Source organism: Aspergillus sydowii (genome assembly GCF_001890705.1).
Source record: "Aspergillus sydowii CBS 593.65 unplaced genomic scaffold ASPSYscaffold_2, whole genome shotgun sequence".
NCBI classification, from domain to species: Eukaryota; Fungi; Ascomycota; class Eurotiomycetes; order Eurotiales; family Aspergillaceae; genus Aspergillus; species Aspergillus sydowii.
Window position 1 is genome coordinate 1,814,288 of NW_024467860.1, and position 15,531 is coordinate 1,829,818.

At 51.3% G+C, this 15,531-nt stretch overlaps 4 protein-coding genes across 4 annotated transcripts; 2 read left to right on the forward strand and 2 right to left on the reverse strand.

Moving 5' to 3' along the window:
• Positions 1–586: 586 nt before the first annotated feature.
• ASPSYDRAFT_86065 (tetratricopeptide repeat protein) lies at positions 587–4,022 on the forward strand (the record flags this gene model as incomplete). The annotated part of the gene is made up of 5 exons (XM_040851600.1): positions 587–876; positions 929–1,952; positions 2,013–2,781; positions 2,836–3,048; positions 3,106–4,022. 5 exons carry the CDS (start codon positions 587–589, stop codon positions 4,020–4,022), a joined length of 3,213 nt encoding a protein of 1,070 aa, XP_040706182.1.
• Positions 4,023–4,733: 711 nt separating this feature from the next.
• On the reverse strand, positions 4,734–7,652 carry ASPSYDRAFT_41036 (patatin-like phospholipase domain-containing protein). Its single transcript, XM_040846199.1, has 3 exons — positions 7,575–7,652; positions 5,872–7,359; positions 4,734–5,812 (listed from the first exon to the last, which is right to left on the reverse strand). The coding sequence occupies exons 2-3, from the start codon at positions 7,300–7,302 to the stop codon at positions 5,033–5,035; spliced, it is 2,211 nt and encodes a 736-aa protein (XP_040706183.1). The 5' UTR covers positions 7,303–7,359; positions 7,575–7,652; the 3' UTR covers positions 4,734–5,032.
• Positions 7,653–9,931: 2,279 nt separating this feature from the next.
• On the reverse strand, positions 9,932–10,779 carry ASPSYDRAFT_639916 (uncharacterized protein). The gene is made up of 3 exons (XM_040850266.1): positions 10,523–10,779; positions 9,992–10,460; positions 9,932–9,936 (listed from the first exon to the last, which is right to left on the reverse strand). Exons 1-2 carry the CDS (start codon positions 10,678–10,680, stop codon positions 10,094–10,096), a joined length of 525 nt encoding a protein of 174 aa, XP_040706184.1. The 5' UTR covers positions 10,681–10,779; the 3' UTR covers positions 9,932–9,936; positions 9,992–10,093.
• A 2,182-nt stretch (positions 10,780–12,961) lies between these two features.
• ASPSYDRAFT_28019 (leucine-rich repeat domain-containing protein) lies at positions 12,962–15,478 on the forward strand (the record flags this gene model as incomplete). The annotated part of the gene is made up of 2 exons (XM_040844465.1): positions 12,962–13,003; positions 13,097–15,478. The coding sequence occupies 2 exons, from the start codon at positions 12,962–12,964 to the stop codon at positions 15,476–15,478; spliced, it is 2,424 nt and encodes an 807-aa protein (XP_040706185.1).
• Positions 15,479–15,531: the final 53 nt, after the last annotated feature.

Sequence of the window (15,531 nt, forward strand, 5' to 3'; positions counted from 1 at the left end):
CTCGAGTCGCTTTTGCCGTAACGAAAGGATGCTGAGAAGCACTGCAATAGTGTGTCAAACACGGATTGACAGCGAAGCCTCAAGCATCAACCAAAAAGGGGGAGACCAGACGAAGAAGAGAGGGGGCGGGAGGGGGCGAAAGGAGAGTAAGAAAAAGAGGAGAGAAGACGATGAGGTGGGAAACAGAGGTGATGAAGAGAAGGAGAAACGAAGAAGAGTCTCGCCAGTCGAGCAGAATCAAGATTGACGACTCGAGCCGACACTAAAAGACTAAATTTAACAAACCGAACAAATCCCCCGAACAATGTGGATAAAACGCTTATGCCTCTGATTAGTCAGGCTATGCACGCGCTTGTCCGGATTTGGCACCGGGGTCACTGGACCTCAAGAACTTGATCTGCCTCGCGACGTCTGATGGTTCCTTCTTCATTGCGCTTCCATCGCTGGTCTCGCGTAAATCAGGACCCTCATCTACTTCTTCACACAGGGTCCATGCACTAGTCAGATACCGAGTGTCCAGTCACCCGATCCTGGTCCGCGACACTGCCGTCCAATGATGATCGCCAGAGTATGATAACAAACCAAAATGGATTACTTCGATGAGGACGATCCCAACCACAACCCTGGCTCCGGGGAGATCGCCTATCCCGACATCGATGAAACAATCCAATACCCGTGGCAGGGGAGTCAACCGCTTGCCCCAGCTGACACCTCGGTCATAGACCCTCGGTTATACAGAGGTCTTTTTTCCGGAGACGACTCCCAAGCGCCTGCGCAAACTGATGAGGGGCAATCAGCAGTCGACGATAGGCTTTTAGGGCTCGATAACGCCCAATCAGACTCTTCCTTTGAAGAGTCCTCCGAAGACGAATCGACGTTAGTACTGAGCCTCAAAGTTATCTCCTGGAACGACAGCTAACCATTGCAGGGAAGATGAGTCCTCGGATGCTCACAGCCAAGACTCGGATGATGAAGAAGAGTCACCGCGTCGGCGTCGCCGGCGTGGAGGTAGGTTCTCCGGTCGGTATGGCGCTCGTGGTGGTAAAGGGGTCAAGAGAGGCCCCCGTAAGCCGGTAGAGCCCAGCCCGGAGTTTAAAATGCTGCACTCTGAGGCAACCTCTGCTTTCATTGATGGAGACTACGATCGCGCTATTGACTCAGTTAAACGTGCAATTCAGATCAATCCTGAGATGTTTGCCGCTCATTCTTTGCTATCGGAAATTTTCCTGGCCCAGGGTCACAAGGACAAGGCAGTGACAGCACTGTTTAGCGGCGCTCACACTCGGCCAAGGGATACATCTGTGTGGTTGAAGGTGGCGAAGATGATAATGGAACAGGCAGGCAATGATCGAGAGGCTGCACTGAATGACGTCCTCTACTGTTATAGCCGGGTACTTGATATCGACCCGCAGAATCACAATACCCGCTTCCAGAGGGCGGCGCTTTATCGGGGTCTGAATTACAATGGGAGAGCTGTGACTGAGTATGAGAGAATTCTTAGGGATATTCCCCACAACGTAAGGGCGCTTCGGCTCCTTACCGACACTCTCACCGAGCAAAATCAATATCAGAAAGCGCTCGATCATTGGTCAGAGAGTCTGCAGCATTATATGATACAGGATCCTGAGAATACCCCGGAATTCACCTGGTCTGACGCCAATATATACGTCGAGCTGTATACCTACCTGGGCCAACACCCTGAAGGGTTAAGGGCTGCGAAAGCGGTCTCGCGATGGCTCTTGGGCCGCAAAGACGACACAATGTGGGTCCACTTCGATGAGGATGATCGCGAGTGGGATGATGTTGATTCCCCTCGAAGAATCAAAGCAGATGGATATATTCCAAAACGTTGGCCGCTGGATTCATACGGCCCAGGTTTGCCGTTAGAATTCCGTACCAAGATGGGCCTTTTTCGTTTGAAGCTAGGCGGCCGGAACGTTAATGAAGCTCTTGTAAGGCCTAAAAAACATCCAAGACTTTATGAATTTCTGTCTTTACTAACCTCTATGAAGCATCACTTCCAGTGGTTAAAGCCAGAAGATACTTCAGAAGGCGCACTAATTTACGATTATGGTGACCTTTTTCGTGAAGCTGCCGATGGCCTTAAAGAGGCAGAGATGTTCGAGGAGGCCCTTCGGTTCTATAAACCTGTCCAGCATACCGAGCATGCGGATGTCAGCTTCTTCATGGCCATGGGAGATTGCTACAGGGTCCTAGGCGAGCTGGAAGACGCTGAGAATTGTTACCTGACTGTTTCAGATCATGATAAAAGTAACATCGAATCTCGAGCCCAACTTGCCAAGCTTTACGAGAGTATTGGCATGACTGAGCAGGCTCTCAAATATGTCAATGATGCTGTTCTCTTGGGGAGACAGGAGACTAGAAGCCATCGCCGACGGAAGGATACCCGTCTTGAAGAACTTGTTAGGGAGTTCAAATCGGCGGACCTAGCCGGAGAACCTGGACAGCTGGACCAAGATGGTTCTATTGCTGCTGATTTTGCAGGCGTCCTCCCCGAGGGTGAGACGGTAAGGACGGAGAATATACAGTTTCTCTACAGAAAACTACTTCAGTTGGAGCCCAGAGTTAAAGCCGGGAATGCCGAAGCCATGGAAGACTGGTTGGATATTGCAGACGCTCTACTGCGTGAATTTCGTTCCAATAGGGCTTTTTACCCCGTTCAACGCAGTGTGGCTTTCCTTGGTTACATTAGCAAGACGGGTAAAAACCCCCTCATGGATGAAATGCAGGAGATGGCTAGCCGTCTCCAAGAGACATTAGGTGCGATGAGCTTCATGATTTATGCCTTTGTAAACTCAGCTAATGATTACGTAGGTGTCACTGACGAGCCTCTGCAGTCTACAATCCCCACAGATTACCATGGCATCATTTTCGACGCATGGCTGGACCTATTCTTGCAATATGCTCTTGCGGTAGCAGGTCAGGATGAAGCTGAAGAGGCCTATGACACTCTAGGTGCTGCAGCGGACGCGAGCATCTGGTACCATTCGAAGGACAGCACCCGATTAATCCATGTCTGCTGGTTCAGTGAGTAGTAATCCTTGTCATATCCTAGCTAGGAAGTAACTGATCAATATATAATAGCTTGTGCCCTCCGAACTCAGGATGAGGAGACTCTCGCAAACGAAGCGCGCTGGTTTATCAAAGAGTATCAGTTTGTAACAGATACGTACCGCCTGTTTGCCATGCTTAGCTGTCTCAGCGGCGACCCTCGTAGGTCTCTTTTCCATTCCTCGCCATTGATGAAGTTCATGCTCCGCCAAATCAAAGCCATCGACTTTACGCTCCCGGACAATATCACCGGGGCGCGCCCAAACAGAGGCGTCCGAGAGTCAATATACAAAGAGCGAGCAGCACTGTCAACTAAAGACGACACGGGCGAAGCCATCCCAGCTGAAGATATGGATGTAGCACTATTGGTGCTTTACGGCCACATCCTTTACTCAGGAAACAGCTTTTACCCAGCACTGAACTATTTCTTCCGTGCATATGCCCTCGACGATCAGAACCCGGCCGTCCTTCTCTCCATCGGCCTCTGTTACATCAACCACTCAATGAAGCGGCAATCCGAAAACCGGCACTATCAAATCATGCAAGGCCTCTCCTTCATGCACGAATACAAACGCATTCGCGAACGCCAGGGCACTCTCCTTGTCGAGAAGCAAGAGATGGAATTCAATTTCGCCCGCGTCTGGCATACACTGGGCCTCGCGCATCTCGCAGAAGAAGGTTACCAACGCGTCCTCGACCTCGGCAAGGAAATCCAAGCCCAGTCCCGAGGACAAATATCCTCTTCGACCACGAACAAGAACAACGACACGGACCTCCCAATGCCCGACGTTGACGTCGACCCGGCTATAATCGGAGTGGCGGAGACAACCCCTTCATCCTTCGTGGAAGACTTCTCGCGCGAAGCAGCAGTCGCTCTGCAAAACCTCTACGCACTCAATGGCGCCTTCCAATCAGCACGGGCCATCACGTCGACCTGGCTCGTGATCTGAGGACTGCGTAACTACTAAACTTAGTTACCTTTCAACACTGGATGGAACAAAATCGCAGCCTGTGCTGATACTTTGTTCTCTCCACATCCCTTTCCCTCCAATAAGAGCGTCAAGCGCGCTCATTCGCCAGCCCGGGTAGAACTAAATTCGAAGTTGCCTACACCGTCCACCTACACCGTACAACCGCGTGTACTCCCTCAGGCTATCATACAACAAAGTCCGGTCGATACGATACGCATTCACGTTCTAAATATTTACGCTTCGGAGTATTGAAACTGCAACGCGACTGGCAGGTTGAATCGCCACCAGCCCCGCCCTCCAGCCTATCAAGCAATCAATCAGCACCGCAGAGACAAAGCAACAAAGCAAACCACGCAATCAACCAGCCAACCAACCAACCCGTCGGAGTGCCCGTGGTACCTCAGCACGTGGTCCGTCACGAAAACTAAAGTGTATATGAGGTGAGGTGAGGTTGAAGCATCGGCGTCGGCGTGGCGCGTGTCTCTTAGCGTTATGCACCATGACGTGGGAGGTGTCGGAGATCAAACAAAGGCGGGCGCAGGACCGGAGAGTGATACCCAGCGTATACCAACTGACTACCTATACGAGCGGTAGTCAGTGCCCTCAGGGCCGGGTAGTTGGTCCTATTCTAGGATGCCACCATCATTATAATTTTGAAAAAAAAAAAAAAAAAATTGATACGAAGAAAATATTGGTTCAAATTCAGTAATTTTAGTTTCGGCATATCACATCCAGGGTACGTAATTCGTCTTGGTCTTCAAGCCAAGGAAAATTCGAAGCTACGTCCGCGTAGACCGAAATATATTTTTTCGTTAAGCCAAGATCATGCTCCTAGTCATACATCCATCCATCGTGGGGATAATAAGCCAGTCAGGTAGTGGCTAATCCTGATATTGCTATAACCCAAAAGGTCTACAATTAATACGATGTAGGTCATTATGCACGGATACCATATGAAGCAAGGCAAGGTCAATCACAAGCTACGTCGTTCACTCCCCATCTCTATATAGATCAGGGTCATCGAAGAATACAGCAGACTGCCTCCTCATCTCCTCAAAGTTAAAGAGATTGGAGACACTTCCGCGTCTCCCCCGCGCTCCAGCTTCCCTGTTTCGCGGCCGTAGGGGAACCATGTCATTATCGTCTACAGAGCTGGTTTCAGCAGAAACAACAGCATCAGACGCATCAGAGAATCTGAGCTCGGGGTTGCCGTAACTGTGGTCGGAGGATCTGTCCGGGAGGTCGTGGTTCAGATGGCGTTCTCTTGGGCTGGAGGTGCCTTCGTGGTCGTCTACGTCTCTGAGGCCGTGGTCGAGCGGGAACGGACGCTTTGGGGATGTAGCGGGGGCGCCGGACGGGGAGAGGCGGTGAAGACCATCCAGGATGGCGAGTTCGATTTTGAGACGGTTCTTGATGAATTGGATTTTGGGGAACGTGCTCTGTTGGCCTGTGCGGAGCATGCGCGCGAGGCGCTCAGGGCTGGGATCGGAGAGTATGTGGTAGAAGTCGGAAGGGACTGTTTTTGGCCAGATAGTCACAGTGCCACTGAATTTCTGGAGCCAGATTTCGCTCCAGTCTTGGCCCATTGGTCGAGGGAGCAGCTCTAAGTGTCGGAGGACTTTAAGCCATTTGTTCAAGTCCAGCTTGATGTATTGCTCTATTGCTGATCCTAAGAAGCCGCCGCGCCACCCTCGCCCTTTTCGATGGGTGACTGGCCGGCCGACAGTCCCTCGGGAGCTAAAGAAGAAGAGGTTGATGTGCGGGTTCACCTATGGAACAGGGGGTCAGAATGGATATTAGGTTTATAGATTGGTGTGGTGAGACTCACTTGAGAAACTATGGTGAAATTAACGTTGAAGTGGAGATTTAGCGCCTTGATGGGGATGTCCGTTCGCAAGCTGCCATCCTTCCATTTGTGGCCGAATGAGTATGGCGCAAGCGTGCCGTCGCGTTTCTTCGTCATCAACACTACCGGGTTCAAAATCCCAGGAACCGCTGCAGACGCAAGCACCGCACTCCAGATGACGCAATTGGGCGATGTCAAGTAGTTTGCCAAGATCGTCGGCGAATGGGGATCAGACGGTACACATGACACATTTAATATACGCCCTGTGCGCTCGTAGGCTTCTCGAAATGTTGTGGAACCCCTGCAGAACCAGCTACATTGACGGGCCCAATCGATCGTGTCAAAACGAGCACCAGTCCGCCACCATCTCCGCATCCAGGTTGTGAAGTTCTCGGAGCAAGCTCTTATTTGATGTGCAAGGGCGGGTACCAACAGTTGCTTCAACTCTTCATCCGTCCTGGTACCGACTAGAGCAGCAACGAGCGCTCCTCCTGACGTTCCGGTTATGATGCTAGGAAGAACCTCATTGTCGAGCAGTGCTCGAACAACACCAAAATGATAGTAAGCGAACGTCGCCCCGCCAGACAAACACAGTGCCGTCCGACCGAAATTGGTATCTAGATGCTTGAAATGATGATATTTGTCTTCATTCTTGGCGCCTCGGGTTTCCGAAACAACCTTGATGCACGCATGTACCTCATCAATGTATTCCTGAACAAGATCCTTAGTCCCAGAATAGGCCTCACTATAAAGCCGGGGGTTCTCAACCCCAGCGAAATTCGCCTTGACGCAAGCTTCCAACAGATTGCACAGCTCGTCAACGACAATCGAGGAGTCAGGATCACCATCCTGAGTCTCTTTTTCGATCTGCGTTCGGACCGCTCGAAGCTGTCGACTGAGGTTCCGTATCGTTATGTGGTCATAGTACGCGTATTCATCAAGCTTCTTCCACCTCTGATTTCCAAGATACTCGTCCAGCGCCTGTGCCGCCTGGAACCAATCGTCGTAATTCTCATGCTTATAAAGCTCCCTCCTCAAACTCTCCCTTTTCCCCCTCCACGTCACCCACTGCTCGTATAGGACGATATAAATCCGGGTAAACGCATACCCGACGCTCAGGAACGTGATCCATCCCAAGACAATCAGAAGAAACGGCCATTTCAACACTGTATACAGCACGCCTTCCCGCGTTTCGTCCTTTGTGCGCTGTGGCGTGGACGCCTTTTTGCCCTTGCGTCCCTTCCGGACTCGCTGGTATACAGGCCGCCAGTCATTCAGGGCAATAAGGGGATCTGCGTCCTGATCGGACAGGGCCTTCTCGAACTGGCGCAGGTCATCGGGGTCGAGAAACTCGGTGTCGTAGTCCGGAATCGAGCTAGGACTGTAGATGTCGCTAGCTGCAGACTTCTCCATTATCGGGTTGTGTCGGGGGTATTCATGGTGTTGTTGCGTTAAGCTTAGTAGCAAGGTCTAGAAAGAAAAAGACAAGTAAGTGATGAACTTATGACATCGACGTCACGGGTCTGGAATCCGGACCTGCCACTGCCAGGCTGACGGGGGTCCACATGGCCGTATTCGGCTTAGCGTGGTACCTTGGCGGGACAACAATGTTGCGGGCTCCGGGCCAAAGTCACGTGGTACAACGGACAAGGTGAGTGAGCGGCTTGGCTGGCAGTGGCACTTACCAGGATTGTCGAAGCCGAAGGATTTCGAGGAGGGGTCCTCCGTTCTTGTCCTTGCGGGCGATCTTCCCTTTCTTCCTGATAACGATCAAGACGGCGGCGGGTCCTTGTCTCCACTGCAGTCGAACCGCCCAAATGATCAACAGTTTGTTCCGCGCGGTGCAACTCTGCTGCCAATCAGCGCCGTTATCAAGCCCATCGGTATTCGTCGTCAGTCGTCATTGCTCATTGCTGCGCCGCAAGTCAGTTTCCTCCAAAAAGCGGGCGATGGAGGGGTAGCTTATCACTGGAAGTTGTGCCAAGCCTACCGGTGATAGTTATTATTGTAGTGATGAAACGAAAGGTCCGTAGCTCAACCTTTCGGCACCGGTTTGCGCGTCGAATTCGGCGTGCGGTGCATATGAACTGGGTGGAAGACAACGCCGAGACGATCGCTCCCAATCCAATTTAGCCATGCGGTTTGAGGGAGACTTGCATTGGGCTGACCAGTGACAACGAGGGGTATTGTCGTGTGGTGTGGCGTTTTGTTTCAATCGGCGCCGACGGGCATGGATTAATCGACTTGACTGTCATGCAGGCTACTGCTTTAGGCAATCCCCCCTCTCTAGATTCAGCGGAAATCGTAATGGCTGATGTATACGACGTTCCAACTGTTATGGTGAAGAATGAAGTGGCGGTTCGGTAGTGAGTAGTTGTTAGTAATGTTGGAGGTTAATCGGTCCCAAGGTTCAGAAGGGATGATGAAACATGGCGGCTACCGCGCAAGATTAAAATGGCGATGATCCGTTGTACGTGGTGTCCATACTAGTAAATCTATCTACATTCCTCAATGGCGGCGTTGATGTCTCATGTCACGGTTGTCTGGGGAATGTTGTTGTCTTGCTATAGTGTAGATGCAGTGGTTGATTGAAGCGAGGAGCGAAGAAGCACAGAGCATGAAAGGAAAAACAAATACCCTCTGAGTACTGTGTCGCATTTCTCGATTTTAGAAGCCAGTGGAATTGCATCATGATAGCAAAGCGTCATGAGTCGCCAGTCGTCAGTCGCCGAGCGCTATTGGCGCCCCTTCGGCCTTCAGATGCTCAGAGGAGCAGAGTAACAGAGGCGGGTTACAGTCCTCGGTTCACAGCATTCAGCCAGGACCACCCCCACAATCGCTAGCTGCAAATCATTTGTCCCTTTGCCTTCGCGAGCCGGGTTTCTGATCTTCGTCCAATCACCACCGTGTTGGAACCGTTGGTCTCGCGATGAAAAAGACGGTCAGGTCAATCAAAGAAAGAACAAGCGACTTAATAAACGATTGAAGCCGATGGCACGACGCCTTTACAGGGTTACCCCGCAACCCTGACATTTGAAGTAAATGGCAATCCCAAGACTTGAAACATCCCTGATTCTCCCTAGCCTCTCATATGTTCAGATGTTCGGGTCACACAGGAGATAGGGTCCGCCACCAACAACCTGAACGACTGAAGCTTGGGATTGCGACTCGGCCTGGAAGAAACGGTGCACAGACGCTTGCGCGAACACCATCAAGGGTTTTTCAACCGATGGTTATAATACCCTCCATCTTGGGTTTCTAGAGCACACCCACCAGTCGAAGGTCCCTACGTCTGGGAACCATCAGTTTACGCTTTTATTAAAGCCGAAATAATGCTACTCAAAATAGTAGCATCGCCCGTCTTCAAGCAGGGAAGATGGAGATGGGTCCATTGCAGATCCTTCAGTTACATAAATATCACTATCACTTCTCTGTATGTTCTACAGAAACGTTGAATGGGCGTCAAGCGAGAATTGGCGGGGTTTACCATCTCCAGTAGTGATGTCGATCTATCAAGAACACGGACCATTGAGATTGAACACTGATCGCAGATGTTCTCGGATTGAAAGCATCCTGGGCTATCCCAGAACAGGATGTGCTAAAAGTCTTGGTTTGGTATCAGGTGCAGGGATCGGACAGTTATCAGCCGCGAGTGGATGGGCTTTCCTTCAACGCAGTCGACGGCGATGGCCATGGTAGTGACCTGGTTGGAGGATGGACGCCAACCAGTCAGGCCATACGACTTGGACAATCCAATGAGCAAAGTTCGTTTGAAAGTAGATGCGGTAAAAAGGCTGAAAGGAATTGGCCTCGATACTTGTATATCAGGTTCCCCACAAATAGACTACAGTAGGATGGATCCTTCTTCCATGCCCTTGCACGGACCAAGTCTATCGCTTCACCATGCCAGTACGTATCAGATAGAAGGTCGGTGAGGGCGGGGTCACAGACGGGAACGTGCTCGTAGATTTTTTTTTTTCTCCTTCGCAGCACCTCCGAGGGGGTTTACGTATTTCATGTTGGTGAATTATCGGAGAATATCAGAAGCTGGAAGCGACTCGGCCATTACCCCTTGACGGCAGAGAAGTAAGGAGTTTATTACCTCCGGGGATGGTTGACCTATTTCATGGATGCTTTTCGATAGGTCTTGCATCCCTTTCAAAGTTTGAGACTGCATCACTACTTTTTCTTACCTTCCTTAAGATTATTTCCGCCTCGCTTGGTGTCGGTGAGGTTTCGTTATCACATTCATCAAAGAACGGCATGCTCGCCAACGAGGCTTGTCAGAGCCATAGTTCAGCCGAAGTATGAACCAATCCGGCGGTTCTACCAAAACAGCGCTGATCATCAGGACAAATAAGGTATGTGGAAATGAAGAAGGGTGGGTTTGGAGTTTGGACCATGGAACCGCCATCGAATCAATGGGGATATCAGGGAGATCGGTTTTAGGAGGAGGGGGAGGAAAGCTAAAAAAAAGAATGTGGTGTGACGGCGCGGGAGAGGAAGCGGTGTGACTCGCAAATATAGTATCGCGTCGCCGGTTCCGGAGGCTTTGATTGCAATGAACATGATTGATGGCCTTGACGCTTGTCATGAGTCAACCCTTAGTTATGCAGGTGCTGGGCGGGCTCATCTTGATTTCAAAAGAAGCCCCGCGATGGTCATCCGCCACTGCGATTGTTTATCTTTATCAAGGCTGAAGGGGGCCAATGTTCCCCACTTGAGCCTCCCGATATTGCCTTTCTCGGTAGTGATGTTCTCATAGGGATGGGTGGAAAACATTGGCGTCATCCGGAATGCAGGCGCTCGAGTCAACGATGCATTTTGTCTCTGGGGTGCACCGTGGTCCGTGAGAGCACCAGAAGAACTTCAGAAGAAGCAGAGTCGTTCCAGGTAGAGATAACCCAATAAACGCTCTTAGCTCTTGGCACTGATCGCGCTGCAACGTCTTTCTTCCCTTTCTTCCGATTGAAGGCGACGCGTCGGGCTTATGTATGGTCATTTTGAGACGCATCGTTTGCGATTTGCGACAGCCTGTTGGTGCATCGGAAGACTGGTCCTGGGTGGTTATTTCCCTTTGACGCACCAAAGCCTTCTCCTGGAGCCGCTCAAGGAAAAGCGCGATGCAGGTGTTGGAAACGAGGCTGTGATTCGCCCGATGCACATGCAGACGAAGGCGCTCGGGGTCACTCAGAGGACGACACTAGGCCCGCTGCTGGACGAGCGATTCCCACCTAGTGCTAGGCGGGCGCAATCTGCAGTCTATCAGCTGCACGTTGGTCAATAATACCCCACCACCCAATCAGGCCGGCTCTCCCCATGACCGGGCCGACTGACGCCTATATCGGTGGCTGTGACCAAAAAGTTTGGCGCCGCTGAGGATCCAACATTGAGGACAGATTGCGCATCTGGAATTGTAATAACCCGCTCAGTCTTGAAGATGAGACCGATGACTCGACTCACGCCCCGCCGCAAGCAAGCAGCGATCGGGATGCCCGCCTCAAGCGTTCCGAAGTCAACGCTCCACCGCGCTCCAGGTGACAGGAGAAGAGTCTTCCAAATGTCAACATCAACCCTGAAACCTCCAAATATTTGAAGCAACCCACCAAGGTTTATAAAGGGATGCTCTAATTTTGCGTGCGTGCTAACCAAGACATGCAGCAGCACGTCGACGTACGGAGGTAAGTGTACTCTAGTGTAGGCGGGACGATCAAGCAACCCCGCTAGCCGAACACGGACTGCTTTGATACGGACGGCACGGCACAGGAATGGCTCTTGTTGACGAGCTCAAATTCTTCCCAACTCTCCGCTTCTTCGCCATGGTTGCCACCTGGTTACCGCCTTGTAGAGGCGTCAATTGTTTCATCGCACGGTAGAGAAAAGAATGAGGGCAAGAAGAGCGCAGTTGTCGCAATGGGGCAACTCCTCGCAGCAGACAGGAGCATTTGATGTATGTCGGGGCTCCACCGTACCGTACGATACTGCTGAGCGGAATGGCGATAACAACCAACCTTGTAGACCCGTGGGACTCGAAATTTATGGGCCTCCTCTTGTCAAGATCTGACCTGATAATAAATACTTATTGAGCTGATCTGCCCTCTGCCCCTTGACTTGTGCATCTTGACTTCTTGAGTCAACTCAAGTCAGCTCTGCTTCCAAGAGAAAAAAAAAAAAGAATATCAAAAGTAAGTCGGAACGGTCTCGTATCCTCCTGTTCTCCACTGTAACTCTCTCCTCTTTTCTTTTTCCTCTTCAGCGCCTCGTTTAATCGTTTCCTCGTTCCTCTTTCCTCCGTACCTCATTCCCAATTCCCAAGAGCAGCTAGGCGTCCTAGTCTGTCATCGGCCGCTTATCCTGGGCCGAGTGGGCGTTGATAGTACAGTGACAGTCCTGGTAGCGCCGCTCCCCCTCTCAGCTGATTGCTCGCTGCTCCGGTGCTCATCCTTATCCACCCCTCCCTCCCAAGCATCCTCATCATTCCGCTGCGCTACCAGGCGCCACTCTCTCGACTTGCATATTACTAGCTGCCCCGGTCCTTTTTTTCTCTCCCTTCCTTTCTCTGGTCTTCTTCTTTTCACTTCGCGGCTTCAACACGCCTCGTTCATTTCGGGTTGGTCCAGGCGACACCCTTCTTCCACCTTCAATAGAGAGGACCTGTTTCGTTCTTTCTTTCTTTCCTTTATCTGCGACCTCTCAGGTATGGTTACAAATGCCATTGGATTGTTGTTGTCGCAGTGTCTTTGGGACTCGCCCGGCCTTTGTTTATTGTCACACCCTCCCCTGAGTCTCGAGAGCCTCAAATAACCCCATTCTGCTCGCATCCGACCTTTGCCTACCATTTTTTTTTTTTTTTTTTTTCCATTTGCACCATGTCTCCTTTGTTTTGATCAAATAAACAATAATACTAATCGACCTACCTATTCAGATTAGTTCGCGTCCTTTTTACCCCAACGTGCATGTCAACAAGATGTCGCCCTGGTTTTACCGTACGAGTGCTTGAGCGTTGTCCTCCAGAGTTCACCTGACTCGACCCGTGTCTTGTGAGGCTATATACAAGTTTTTCTTTACCGTAATGGAGAAACTGGACACTACCGATGGACAGCTTTTCATCAAGGTCAGCATTTCCGGAACCAATTCGTCCAGCTCCGAGTCTGCGACAGCATACCACTGCCTCCTGTTCGGCGTGCTAACTATAAGACTTTGATAGAACCTCGCCAGCTTTGTGCGAACCCATGAAAAAGCGCTTGCGAATGCTCTCCAGCTAAAGCGCCAACCCACCAAAAATGGGCAAACTACACAGTCGGGCTCGTCTTCGGGCTCAACCTCATCCACCCTCGCTTCGGCCTTGTCCTTCGGAGCCCTCAAGTTCACTTCGCAGAGTGTCAAGCCTGCGAAGCTTACTCTTACTCCCCATCACCTCTTTTACCTTCTCTCCCGCTTCGAGGATATCTCCATTGCCGTGGGTCCAATGAATGTTAGACTGGAGAACATACATACCGACGTATCGCAGTCCTACGTGTCGTTCCTGAACAAGCCTCAAAGGTCAAAGGGTGACAGAGACTCCATTCACTCTGTGTCTAGTGTTCGTAGTGTCATGTCTGGTATGAGTTCGCTCTGGTCTTCATTCGGATTGGGATCCAAAGACTCTTCCTCCAAATCAGAAAGGGCCAAGGCTGCCTTGGAAGTGGATATCAAATACCTATACTCAGCCTTCACGAAGATCCCCTGTCTACGTTTAGCCCCTGACCGCCGTGCCCGTCTGATCCGTGGTTACGAAGAATTTCCCTTTGACACAGCAGTTCCTCTTCACTCCTTCAAAAACTTGAGCGCGTTAGAAATCATTGATATAGACTACCGTTCGTTCTACGGCTGGGACCGCCTCTCGGAACAATTGCGAACCTTGACCTTGAAGAGGGCANACATTGAAGATCCGTCGGAGTTGTTGACAGGCATCGTGTTAGATGACATCGACAAACGCCGCCGCCGGTCCTCAAAGCATCAGAGCTCACCTGTGCTAGGATGGAGTGGAAACACCAACGCCCAGCCAGTCAGTAGACATGAACTCAGCGGCTCCCTCTCAGCCCCTGGGTCTCCAGTGGCGGACACCGCGCTTGGCTCCAGTACTAGTCCCCAAGCTGCATCTATGATAAGACTAGCGTCCGAGGGAGTTAAACCACGTCCGCGATCTGGAAGCCTCTCCCCTTCGCGCCCTGGCGGCTCGAAGCAATCTACGTACCGTCATAGCAGGACTCATTCTTCGCGAATACGGCGCACTGGATCAGGAAGCTCTAATTCAAGCGAAAACTCGGGTTATCGCACCGGGAGTTCCTCAAACCTGCTTTCCAACGTCCTCCCATCATCCAAATGGCGGTTTCTTCGCCATTTGGGGCTCGCCGACAACTCTCTCACTTCTGTCTCTGCAGCCGGCTTAGCTCCGGTTGTCAACACTCTACACTCCCTGGATCTGTCAACGAACCTCTTCACTGAGGTTCCTGACAGTCTAGCCTCATTAATAGCCTTGAGAGCTTTGAACCTCTCCAACTGCATGATAGAATCTCTTCATTCGCTGTCTCGCAACCCTCTTCCCGCCATTACTGCCCTTAACCTGAGAGCAAATCGTCTGCGCTCACTCGCGGGCATCGAACGGCTGCTGTCTCTAGAACGGTTAGATCTCCGCGATAACAAACTCTCCGACCCAACGGAGATTGCGCGGTTGACAAGTCTCCCTGAAATACGGGAGATCTGGGTCTCAGGAAACCTTTTCGTGAAGACACATTCCAACTACCGAGTTGTCATCTTCAACTTGTTCCGCCGTACTCCTGGATACTCAGAAGATATCATTGTTGATGGGTCCGGTCCTGGCTATAGCGAACGAAAACAGTTGGTCGAGAGAGCTGCGGAACCGGATGTTATTCCGGTTATTCGATCTACAGCCGCGGATAACTCCACGCTTGTCAGCAAGCCTTCCATTCTCCCTGCGGCGGGAGGCCCAATTACTCGGTCTGGGCAAGATGTAGACGTCATGCGGATAGAACATCTGGCCAACGATAATGGCTTCGCGTCTACCCGGAAGAAAAAGAGCCACCGGAGAAGAATTGTTGACCCGTCGGGGGCACTCTCCATAAATGGTGATAGAGATACAGGTACGGTGGTACCTTCCATTCTTCCTATTCAAGATCTCCAGCTACCCGTTGATCCGTCCCTTTCGTCACCTTCCGACAATCAATGGAAATCTGATGGTGGTCCTCAGGCCGGTTCCCTTAACCTCCCAAGCACGGGAGCGGCCAACGGAAACCAAGATGTTTCTGGTAACCCGGCAAAGGACATGCTCGCTTTGCAACACACACTGCAGGGTTTTGAGTGGGGCGTGGATGCGAACTTCCAGAAACACCAAATTGCAGCCCTCCAGCAAGAGCTCGGCAATACTTTTCTCGCGGCTCTGCAAAACCACGCCTGGTGCCAGCCGCAAATGAACGTCGCTGTTCCACGCACGGGTACCAACATCAGCGAGTCCACTCAACTGTCTCCCGAGTCGCTGACAAGGGCTAACAGCCAGCCTCTCGTGGGCGCTCGTCATCCTATTACATAGGGCGATACCATTCGCTGTTTTAAGTGTTTGATTTCGCCTCTTCTCCTGCCTTT

Excerpts from the sequence above, each read along its gene's own strand:
- ASPSYDRAFT_41036 (XM_040846199.1), bottom strand. The coding sequence starts at position 7,302 with ATGGAGAAGTCTGCAGCTAGCGACATCTACAGTCCTAGCTCGATTCCG. Across the intron at positions 5,813-5,871 it reads ATTTCACCATAGTTTCTCAA|GTGAACCCGCACATCAACCT; the intron begins GTGAGTCTCACC and ends CCTGTTCCATAG.
- ASPSYDRAFT_639916 (XM_040850266.1), bottom strand. The coding sequence starts at position 10,680 with ATGACGCCAATGTTTTCCACCCATCCCTATGAGAACATCACTACCGAG. Across the intron at positions 10,461-10,522 it reads GGGCTTCTTTTGAAATCAAG|TCATGTTCATTGCAATCAAA; the intron begins ATGAGCCCGCCC and ends CAAGGCCATCAA.